This window comes from Miscanthus floridulus, chromosome 3 (genome assembly GCF_019320115.1).
Source record: "Miscanthus floridulus cultivar M001 chromosome 3, ASM1932011v1, whole genome shotgun sequence".
Taxonomy (NCBI): Eukaryota; Viridiplantae; Streptophyta; class Magnoliopsida; order Poales; family Poaceae; genus Miscanthus; species Miscanthus floridulus.
In genome coordinates, this window is record NC_089582.1 from 116475671 (window position 1) to 116487955 (window position 12285).

Below are 12285 nucleotides of genomic sequence, written 5' to 3' on the forward strand. Positions count from 1 at the left end.
GGGGACTCCGCTATGAGCTAAGTGTTCAAGTGTGTGCTTGAGGTCTAAACTGGCGTGTCGGTGTTTTGGACCGGGGGGGTCCTCAACCAACTAGTAAATTTGTACTACGTGTACCCAATCCCGGATGGTGATGCAAAGAGACACAAGGTTTATACTAGTTCGGGGAATCGGTGCCCTACATCCAGTTTGAGAGATCGATCTTGTATTCCTTGCATCGAAGTGCTTGTAGTAGGGGGTTACAAGCTGGGTGAGAGAGTGAGCTAGTCCCAGGTCTCGGCGTGGAGCGGTGCAGGCTACTTGAGACGTTGCTCTCAGGCCGCGGGAGAGTGTGCGTGAATTGAGTGAGTGTGTTTGCGCGAGTCTAGGTCTAATCGCCCGTGTCCCCCCTTGAAATGGCCCTGGTCCCTCCCTTTTATAGTTGAAGGGGGGACAAGGGTAATACATTCGCTAGTTACATGGCATCGTGCAGATAGAGGCGGCGTGTCCGAGCCTTGTAGCCTGTTCCTATGGCGGCGTGGCCAACAGTGTGGTCCGTCCTTGAAGTACTAGGGCGATGCGCCGGTCACATCCAATCCTGTGCGTCATGGATGCTCCAGTGCTATCTCAAAGCAGGCGTGGAAGTCGGCGTGTTGGTCATCGTGCGTTGACTGCGCGGGAAGCCAAGGCTCAGTTGGTGCTAAGACCGGGCCATTGTGGGAGGCTCGGCAGACATGAATCCTGAAGTTGCCGAGACCCTAAAGTGGATTGTCGAGGCTTGGAGGGAGTAGTTGGTGACATATGCTGATTCCGAGGCTATGGTGTCCTGGACTTGACATCCCATGCCACGTTGTCTCTGGGGCAGGGGTTAGGTGGCATAGTGTAGTGCAGGCACTGATCGTGGGTACAGCACTAGAGCACAGTGGCCGGTAATCCCCACCATGCCCAGTCTAGGACGGTATGGCGTAGACATGACTTCCCATCTTGTCGACCGCTCCATAGTGTCAAGCCATCGTCCAGCTAATATTGTGGGAGTGGTTGGTGCATTAATGGAACACGACGCGCTATCGGGGATACTGGCCGAGGCGGAAGCGACGGGTCGTTGTCGAGCCGGCTTTGAGCGAGACGAAGAATCGACATCTCGTCCGAGGCTTTACGCGTGGGGCCTCGGGCGAGACAGAGAATCGGTTCCCTATTGAGGCCCCCAGCGGGAGGCCTCGCGCAAGGTGGAGATTTGGCAGGCCACCGAGGCCTCCCATACGAGGCCAGGAGCGAGGCGGAGAGCCGGTGGGTTCGGATGAGGCCAGGGTTTAACAAATGGCTTATCTTTTGGCTTTGTTTTTGACGGCGTTTAAGTGATTCTTTTAGTATGCGCTTGGGGTACCCCGTCTTATGGTACCCGACAGTAGCCCCTGAGCCTTAGGGAGAGCGTGAGCACTCTTCTTGAGGTTTTATCGAGGCTTGACTTGCGGTGGCTCCTGGCGGGATGGTGTTTCGTATTTTGAGGCCTCATTGGGTGCGCGCGAGCGCACCCACCAGGTGTAGCCCCCGAGGCCCTGGGGAATGGATTCATTCCTTTAGGGTCTTTTTCTCACATTGACTGAGGGATGCTATCGTATTTGTCGAGCCCACAAGCGCGAGTTCAGGTCGCGGGGTCTCGGCAAGATTGCAGGAAGAACCCCCGTGCCTCTTCATAGGGTGAGAGGGCGATCAGGAGTCCTCCTGACTTTTTGTGCGACCCTCGCACCTCCTTTTCACTCGAAAGGAGGGGTGGAATATGCCAAGCTACCCTCGATGGGCGCGAGTGGTGGCATTTTTGGTGAGCTATTATCGGGTGAGTCCGAGTGGAGGCCCATGCCCCGTTCGCTAGGGGTTGGCTAGTGGTATAGAGACACACTCCAAGAGTACCAGAGGGTTTCTCTAGTGGGTGCTGAGGCCGTTTGCTGGGCCCCCGTGGCTCGGTGCCTCCCTACGGTGGGATCCCATTCGGAGACCTCCCTGGCGGTCTCAGACACGACTTAGGGCGTCCCAAGCGTTTTGCTCGCTCGGGCCTTGGCCCCATATGGGCTCGCCCATAGTCATCCCTGACTCTGTTGCCCTGGGGTGGCTATCGAAACCCTTAGGGGCCCAGCCTTTGAACCCCTGGACCGTAACGGGTTCGATGCCCTTTGTCGCATTTTCTCGAATTTTTAAGTGCGGGCTTGGGTCGCTTGTCTTTGTCTTGGGTGTAGGAGGAACCCCTGAGCCTCCGCATGGAGCAAGAGGGCGGTCAGGGGTCCCCCCTGACTTTTTTGTTCGACCCTCGCACATCCTTTTTGTTTGGACGGAGGGGTTTTTTGCCGAGCCCACTCGTGTGCGAGCCTGGGTCGCTTGGTCTCTGCAAAATTGTAGGGAGAGCCCTCGAGCCTCTGCATGGAGTGAGAGGGTGATCAGGAGTTCCCCTAGCTTTTTGTACGCCCCTCGCGCATGAGGGTTTATTTGCTGAGCCCCCCTCGCGTGCGAGCCTGGGTCGGGGGGTCTCAGCATACCTGCAGGAAGAGCTCCCTAGCCTCTGCACGGAGCGAGAGGGCCATCAAGAGTTCCCTTGACTTTCTAAATCGACCCTCGCATGTCCTTTTCGTTTGAAAGGAGGGGTTGTTTTGCCGAGCCCCCTCAAGTGCGAGCCTGGGTTGCTGGGTCTCGACAAGGTTGTAGGAGGAGCCCCCTAGCCTCTGCACGGAGTAAGAGGGCCGTCAGGGGTTCCCCTAGCTTTTCATATGACCCTCGCGCTTCCTTTTCTTTCAAAAGGAGGGGTGGAATATACCAAGCTACCCTCAATGGGCGCGAGCGGTGGCATTTCCGGTGAGCTGTTATCGGGTGAGTTCGAGTGGAGGCCCGAGCCCCATTTGCTGGGGGTCGGCTAGCGGTCCAGAGATGCACTCCAAGAGTACCAGAGGGTTTTTCTAGTGGGTGCCGAGGCCGTTTGCTGGGCCTCGGTGGCTCGGTGCCTCCCTATGGTGGGATCCCATTTGGAGTCCTCCCTACCGGTCTCGAACATGACTTAGGGCATCCCAAGCATTTTGCTTGCTTGGGCCTTGGCCCCGTGTGGGCTCGCCCGTGGTCATCCCTAACTCTGTTGCCCTAGGGCAGCTGTTGAAACCCTTAGAGGCCTAGCCTTCGAACCCTTGGACCATAATGGGCTTGGCGCCTAGTTCCTTCATCTGAAAGGAATAGGGTGGGGGAATGTCTCCCCCATCGGCTCGACAACGGCTGGCATGCCTTTTGAGGTGATTTTATTGGGGAGGCAGAACGACGCCTGCTGCTGCAGCGATCGGGCACGACGTGGTGTCAGCGGATGGGACATAACTGTTCCTGCGATTAATAAGGAAAAGGTGGCCACATGGGTGGTAAAATCAGATCAGGATTAACCGCACCGGATCTGAGGGAAACTTCCCCAATTTCGTTGCCCATCCGTTTCGTCTTCATCCTACATAAATACGCAATGAGCCTCGCCCCTCCCCTCCTTACCTTGCCCATAATAGCTTTGCCGTCTTTGAGCCGTCGCTAGAGCAGAGAGCCCCGGGAGGAAGAAGGGAGAGAGGCGAGGCAGAGAGAGAGAGAGAGAGAGAGAGAGAGAGAGAGAGACTCACTGCCGTAGTGAAACCCTCCACCGCACTCATGGCCGGCGACATTGTTGTCATTGAGGCAGACCCTTGGGGTCCATCCGATGTCACCATGGAGATGCTTTAGTCGCTTTTCGACGGCAGGCTCCTTCATCCAGTTACCGACCCCAACAGGCTAGAGTGGACCGCTCCGTCAGGTGAGCTGGAGCTGAGGCCTCGCGACGGTTACGTCGTGAGCTTCGTGTCTTTTCACAAGCGCGGCCTTGGCCTTCCGGTGGGCTGGTTCATGCGGGCGCTCCTGCACTACTACAGCGTGGAGGTCCACAACTTTAACCCCAATTCCATCGTGTAGGCGGCCATCTTCGTCGCTGTCTATGAGGGGTATCTAGGGATTGCTCCCCATTGGGAGTTGTGGCTCCACCTCTTTCGGGTGGGGCATACCACCAAGCCGATGGGTACGTCCAGCATGAGGAAGGTGGTGAGGGCTGGCAGCTGCACTCTCCAAGTGCGCTAGGACCGTCAGCACCTCTACATCCCAGCCCAGCTTTCATCATCCAATCGCCGATGGTACACGAGCTAGTTCTATCTTCACAACGACGATGGTGGACTTCCCCCCTACACGGGGCAGATCGTGGGGAGCTGCCCGGAGAGGTGGAAGTATGGTGTCCCGAGGGAGGATTAGCCCAAGCTGCAGCCACTCCTGGAGGGGCTGGAGAGGCTATGGGGCCGTGGCCTTACTACGGCCGTGGTCATGGCCACCTTCCACCGCCGGAGGGTGCTGCCGCTGATGGCTCGGCGGCGGCGCCTATTCGAGATGAGGTCGGATGAGCCAAATGAGGGCATCCGGATGTCCTCCTCTGCCCTTTCCGATGAGGAAATTCTTCACCGGGTGGGGGAGACGGAGGAGGTGAAGCTGAGGGGCAGTAACCTGACCCCCTTCACAATGCGACTATCGCGGGGGTTCCTCTCGCTGGTAAGTCACGTACCACTGCAACCCCCGGGGCATCCCCATTTCTCATTGTTTCTTGTTCCCTTATCCGTGTTCGCCGTTCCTGCAGGGGATGAGGGACATACGGGCCTCCCCGCCGCCTATTCCTGAGGATACAAGGTGGCAGGCAGCTAACCGGGCGCACGCCAAGGAGCAGAAAAGGCGGAAGGACGCCAAGGTGGTGAAGCGCACGAAGAAGATCCTTGCGCGTGAGGAACTAGATAAGCGCCGTCGGCAGCAAAGGAAGGACGGTCTCCCGTTGGAGGAGTCCCCATCGCCGTCGCTATCGACGGATGCCTTGGATGGAGATGACGAGGGTGAGATAGGGCATGGTCCCTTGGACCATCTCCCTAACGTTGAGGAGACGGTGCCTGGGGCATCGGCAAGCAGCCCGGCGCTCCCAGGAGGAGGAGGAGCCGCCCTAGGGTCGTCGATTGCCCACCTCGGGGTCGAGGCCGACATGCCTGAGGAGCGGGCATTGGGCAAGCGTGTCGTCAGCCCGGTGGGCTTGGTGGCAGTGGTGGAGCGGGTGGTGGCGGAGGCGACGCAACTGCCCCCACAGAGGACCGAGGGGGCGCCGGGGTCTGTCGAGGACCAGCTGACGCCAACGGATATGGAGGCCATGCCTCTGCCGACGCCACCGCCTTTGCAGACGAGGGTTGCCATGCCGAAGTGGTTGCAGCCCCACTCGAGGTAAGCATATTTTTGGTGGAGCCACAGTGTTTTCCTTTCGTTCTTTTATCTCATGCTGACCCTATAAGTGTTTTGTCCTTAGCCGGAAGTGACCTATGGAGGTGCCTACCTTGGTGCCCCACAAAGCGCTCAAGGTGAACCCTAGCTCCACCGCCCACTGGGTGGCGGAGGCGCAAGCCACCCTACAACCTGACGCGGCATCGGCGAGGGCCGACCAAAAGGAGCTGGCCACCCAAGGAGGGGCTGCCGAGGTGGCCCCGACACAGATGGGGGAGGGGGCGCTTCCACCCCATGAGGGTGAGGCCCATGAGCCAGATGAGGGCAAGGTGCCCTCAGTTGCTGAGGCCACAGAGGTCGAGGCCCCCAGGGTCTCTGAGGCCAAGGCGATGGAGGCCGGGGCACCTAGGACCGCCGAGGCCACAGCAGCGGGCGCCGGAGCCCCCGCGACCACTGAGGCCATGATGATGGAGGCCGGAGCCCTCGGGACCACCAAGGCCGATGTGATCACGGTGAGGCTATCGGCCCAAGAAGTGGAGATGAAGGCGATGGATGCTTCGGTGGCACCCTTAGGCCAAGGCCCGTCGTTGTTATAGGAGGGCACCCGAAAGGTGGAGGTCCATCCGATCTCCTCCGATGATACCTCCCGAGCATAGGAGGTGGTTGACGCCGAGGTGGCCAGCGTTGTGGAGTAGCCGGTTCCAACCCTGGGCAAGGGAAGCTCGGCCCTCGTGTGGGCATGACCCGAGTCCCATGGGTGGGATCACCCATGTGTCCTGTGGCAGAGCCGCGATGACCCTAAGGGGGAGCCTCTGTTTACCCTTGAGGACGCAGCCGAGGGCGGGCGCTGGGACACCTTTGAGCAATACCGTCAGCTGGCAGAGCAGTCACTACAGACGGCGCTGTCCGTGGTGGCCGATGATCTGCTCGGGGTCGCCCAGGTTCACGCTTTCTTTTCTCATGCTGTGTTGTCTTTTTCTGAGTTTTCTTGTAGTGAATGACCCCCTATTCTGCTTACCCAGGAGCTCGAGACTCGGTCCCTCGGGAAGTTGGTCTTTCTTCGGTGGGAGAGGGACATCTAGGACCAGCTCCAGCGGCAGAAGGGCCTGCTTGCTGGCGCCAATGAACTTCTGGCGGTGCGGAGCGTGGAGGTAGAGGACCTCCGCCTTCATTGTGCCAATGCGAAGGTCGAGGTGGCCATGGCCCAGGACCAGGTCGCCCCTCTGGCGGCGCGGGTCAAGGAGTTGGAGGAGGAGCTGACCTGCGTGGCCGGTGAGCGAGACGCCTTTAGGTCCCAGGCTAGAGAGGCCACAGCCTCGGGCAAGGTCCTTGCTGGGCAGCTAGGGGCGGAGCAGAGTGTGCACTAGCTGACAAAAGGCACCTTAGATGAGGCCCTTACGGTGGCCGAGGCCTCACGAACTGAGGCTGTGGTCTGGAGGGAAAAGGCCAAGGGTGAGTCATATCCCCCTCGTTTTATTTGCTTTTTCTTATGTTCGCTCCCTAACTCCCTAGTATAACACAGAGCTAGGGAGAGAAGCTTCCAGGGTGGCTGAGGCTTCTCGGGTCGAGGCCCAGCGCCTGAAGGAGAAGGCTGAGGCATCTCAGGTCGAGGCCCAGCGTGGGAAGGAGAAAGCTGAGGCTTCTCAGGTCGAGGCCTGACGCTGGGGCCAGAAGGCCGAGGGTGAGTCCCGTAGACTTCTGCCCCTGTTCTGGCTTGTATTCCTTTGCGCTCATCCTCATTCTGTTGTGTTTGGCATAGAACTAGAGAAGGAGGTTACCTAGGAAGCCGAGGCCTCCACCGCAGTGCAGGCGGTGCTTGAAATAGAGATCGGGGAGCACGATGCGCTGAAGAGCGCCGCCCGTACTGCCTACAAGGCCCTAGAAGTCAAGGGGGTCTAGTCAGGAAGCTCCCTCAGGAGCCGCCTGATTGCGTTGAGCGGTCAAGTGGGTGAGCGACTCCGAGGGGCGGTACATACGGGCGTCAAGCGCGCGCTGGTCATTATCGCTTTGCACTACATTGGGGTTGACCTCCAGGCCATCAACGATGGCTACGTCCTGCCCAACTGTGGCAGAACCTCCTAAGTTATAGGGCCCACATACACCTGTCACTGTCCGGCGACCTCTGACATCTATGCATATGTTTCCATGAACTTAAAAAGACTGTCGGGTGTCCTCGGGGAACCCCGAATCATCCACGATTTCCGAGCAGGATCACGTTACAGAGTCATTGTAGTATTACAACATTTATTCAAATATCAAAACCAGAGTAAAAACAGCGGAAGTCTTATGATAACATAGTTTACAAACCAGTTATTTCAAACCTTACAAACTAAGTTCTTTAATTATTACAAACCATAGTAGTAGTGGAGTGGCATGATTAATATATACATAACACACAAAATAAACATCCTGCCCAAGGATCACACATTTACTTCTCATCATCAGAACGAATGATAGTCATGCAGCACGATCCAAAACAGATCTACTCATGAGGCTCACCTGCAACAAGGGGTCAACGAACCCTGAGTATAAAAGTACTCAACAAGACTTATCCGAAATATTAACTGATAAACTCAGTAATGCAGGCTCAGGGATTCAAGGTATAGCTTTAACAATGATCAAAGTTCTTTTGCGTAAAAGCTCTTTTAACAACATTCTTTATATAGAAAACTTCCAAGAATTATATACAAAGCTGACACGATCCGCACTGAGATCATGAAACTTCATATTCAGTACCTTCACAAGCCTTATTCAAGTTCTGGTTATTAATTCTATGATGATGAACAGTGAGTTGAGTCTCCTTAACCGAGGAGCAACGACGATTCGAACCGATTATAAACCCAGCTGGGAATTCCAGACCACACGACATACGCAGGTCCCTGACCTCCATATACCAACCTACCCTCGGATCCTCTAAAACAAGAACGGGTCCGCGCCACCCGAGAACACAGTACTCCACCATTCCAGCCCATGGCCACGTGGGTACACGCTATTCCCGCCATCTCTCCACTCCCAGTGCACGAGTAGCCATTCTCGTAATAGAATTGCCAAGTTCAGGCTTACCGGAGTATGTGGTTAGTACTACAAATTCTCACCTCATGCAATTCAACAACGGACGTGCCTTAATCGACACAGGCGGAAAGAACCCGCTCACAAGACCTCCATGTCTGGTGGCTCACACACACCGAGTCCACCCGGTCTAGATTTATTACTCCACATTCCCATATCACATGCTAACATAATTAACCAATGTTCCATTTAAAACTAGCAGGTGGCAGGTAGTCAGCCGACTTTCATCGTTCTACGCATAGCTAAGCAAAACTAGGCATATACGAGTTTAAAACAGGTAATATGGTAAATATGGAATAACAAGGGTGGTAATGCACCAATTAGGCTTTTACTTAACTCCTAATCACTTAATGCAGTAACAGAAAGCAAAAGCGAAATTAATTTATAAAATACAAGGTAGGGTTGTATGCATCCGGGGCTTGCCTTCGTTGATGGAAAAGTCCGATTCCTACGACGTTACACAAGTATTCGATCTGACTTCAATAGACGGATAAACTTCTTCCATGACTTGATTAACTACCACATGTTCACCTTCGTTCACTACACGTAATAACAATGCCATGTTTAACATGATGCGGAATACGAAATATGATGCTTGATGATGGATGCAAAGTTAATAATTTGAATACAACTTTCCTTCGCGGTACAGTTGCAAGTCAAACAAACTAAATCTTTTTCGTAACACATATATCAACTACCAAGGATCATTAACAACAAATGACCCGAGGTCATCACTCAATTCCAAAAGTCCAAACAAAAACCTAAATCATTAAAGGTTACTATTTGCTTTTATGAATTAATTATTTAATTCAAAATTATGAAATAAATCAACTTATTCTATTTGAGCTCAAAATTTTAGTACATGTTCATTACATGTTAACTAAGTGGCAAAACAAATTTCATAATTTTTGGATAAATAAATAAGCCTAGAAAAATCATGGAAATCCATTTATGAATAAATTGAGCAATTTTTATTACATTTAAAAATTACTGAAAAACACTATTTCATATTTTTCTTAAATACTATACCTCACAGAGAAGTCACTCAAAAATTTTCATAATTTTTGGAGCTCTAAATAAATCTACACAAAAATAACAAAAACAGACACTATTCATTCAAATCTGAAAATAGAAAAATTCATTTTGAACGTTGAGTCACTGACATGGTGACCCCACCTGTCATCTTCTACCTGCCGCGTGTTGACTACGACGACGACGGCGCTGACCGGCGCAAACTCACCGACGGTGAGATCAACGGCGACGACCAACGTACCAAAATGACCACATCATTCCGGCGCATCGACTGAAGGCGCTAGCTAGACGAATTACTACGAGTTACGAGCTTGGCGTCGGCCATGGCGGACGCGGTGGCTCGGCAGTGCTACGCCGGTGAAACGAAGCCGAAAACGGGGAAACAGAGGGCATGGGAAGGTCCAGTAGCTCACCACGAACACTACAGAGCAGAAAGCAAGGCTGGAGAAGCAGCGTAGACGCAGGTCGACGTGAACAGCAACGGCGGCGGAGCAAGGATCGTCGGTGACGGTGTGCCGGCGACTGCAGTGGATAAAACAGCCAATCAACAGCGAAATGAGCACTACAGCATCGAGACGAAGCTAAAGATACACCAATCAAGGGCAACGGCTCACCGACGGGCTCTGGCCACGGAGATGCGCATGCGACGGTGAGGTTACCGGCCGCGAGGAAGAAGGCGATGAAACTCGAGTTCCCGGTGAAGACAAGCCAAATTGGTGGGTCAGATGGACGCGCAAGGTTCAGGCGGAGCTGGGACTAGCTTATCAGCGACGGTGGAGCACGACAACGACGGCACGGGCTCGCCGGAGATGGAGCAGCGGCGATGGGAAAAACAGAGAACGAAGAAAGAAGAACGGCGGCGGCTCCAGAGCTTTATAGGGCAGCCAAGGAAGCGCAAAGAAGCCACGACGAAGCCTTCAGCGCGCCAACGCGATGCCCAGACGGCCACGCGCGCGACTGGAAGCAAGCCGAAGCTCGCCGGCGGTGTAGTGCAAGCGGTGAACACTGTTCATCGAAATTACAAGTTTGCCATTCGCCAAAATTCACAAATTACTCCCAAATTTTTATAACAACTCAAAAATCTCCAAAAATAAAAGTTGTTCAAAATCAAAAGTTCTACAACTTTGCTTTATAACCATCTCCTAATTCGGTCTAGATTTTGAAATGAACTTTTGAATTTGAATAGGGAAATTTACCGAATTACGCCTTTTTGATTTACTAAAAAATTTTCTAAACAACTTGAAAAACTCCAAAAACAAACTTTGTATAACTTGCCAAGCTCTACACTTTTGCTTTTGGGCCCAACCCCAAAATATGCTTAGATTTTGAAATGGATTTTCAGGGTAGGATTTAAATGTTGAAAAGCGGGGTTTTCTCGAAAAATTCAAAATCCAAACAAACATTGAACTTGAGTCAAACAATACATTGCAACACATACCACATAAATATAAACTTGTATTAGTGTATGCACCTCAAAGTTTCACCAAATGCCAAATGCTTTGCAATGCATATGATGACATGTCAGATTTTAATATTTAAACACCCGAGGTGTTACAGTCCTTCCCCCTAAAAGAAATCTTGCCCCGAGATTCAAAGCCATAGGGTAAGTAATGGAAAAGGAAATGTGTCACGAGAACACATACAAACTCTGTCCATAAAACAGCCAAGGTCCCTTTACAAAACACAATTTGTAGCAACCGAGCTCAACTAACACTACTCTATTCTATATTGACGCCAGAAACTCTGGAAACTTTTCTAACAAGTAATCTTCTGATTCCCAAGTAGCTTCCTCTTCTGAATGTTGATTCCATTGTATTTTATAGAACTTGATTGTCCATTTTTGAGTAACACGATCTTTCTGATCTAACACTCAGATAGGATATTTGGAATAAGTTAAATCTGGTTCTAGTTCCACTCCTTCAACTTCAACATTCTGTTCAGGCACTCGGAGACACTTCTTCAATTGAGAAACATGGAACACATCATGCACAGCTGCAAGATGTTCAGGTAATTGCAAGCGATATGCCACTTTTCCATACCTTTCCAAAATTTGATATGGTCCAATGTATCGGGGTGCCAACTTTCCTTTAACACCAAAATGGTTAACTCCCTTCATTAGTGATACTTTCAGATATACAAAATCTCCTTTGTTGAATACCAATGGTCTCCATCGTCTATCCGCATAACTCTTTTGGCGGGACTGAGCTATCTTTAAATTACTCTGTATTTGTCTAACCTTGTCTTCTGTTTCTTTCACATGGTCAACTCCAAAGAATCTTCTTTCTCCAGGTTCAGACCAACTCAATGATGTTCTGCATCTACGACCATAGAGTGCTTCAAATGGAGCCATTCTAATGCTTTCCTGATAACTATTGTTGTATGAGAACTCGGCCAAAGGTAAGCATTCGTCCCACTTATTGGAATAGTTAAGGACACAACACCTTAACATATCTTCAAGTACTTGATTAACTCTTTCAGTCTGTCCATCAGTTTGCGGATGATAAGCTATACTATACAGAAGTTTGGTACCCAATGAAGAATGCAATTGTTTCCAAAAGTTGGAAACAAATTGTGTACCTCTATCTGACACAATAGTCTTGGGTACTCCATGAAGACTCATGATTCTTGCTAAATACATCTTGGCATATTGGATCGTAGGATATATTGTCTTGACTGGAAGAAAATGTGCTGACTTAGTGAGTCGATCTACAATAACCCATACTGAGTCAAATCCCTTTGATGTCTTGGGTAGACCAACAATAAAATCCATACTTATATCCTCCCACTTCCAAGATGGAATAGGTAATGGTTGTAATTCACCAGCAGACCTCAAATGTATAGCTTTCACCTTTTGACAAGTATCACACTTCGCTATATATCTAGCAATTTCTATTTTCATTTTAGTCCACCAGAATCTTTGCTTCAAGT

At 51.8% G+C, this 12285-nt stretch overlaps 1 protein-coding gene across 1 annotated transcript; it reads left to right on the forward strand.

Annotated features, from left to right (window-relative positions):
* The first annotated feature begins 5354 nt into the window (after positions 1-5354).
* Positions 5355-6915, forward strand: LOC136544259 (uncharacterized). Its single transcript, XM_066536483.1, has 4 exons — positions 5355-5768; positions 6042-6197; positions 6339-6528; positions 6779-6915. Exons 1-4 carry the CDS (start codon positions 5355-5357, stop codon positions 6913-6915), a joined length of 897 nt encoding a protein of 298 aa, XP_066392580.1.
* Positions 6916-12285: the final 5370 nt, after the last annotated feature.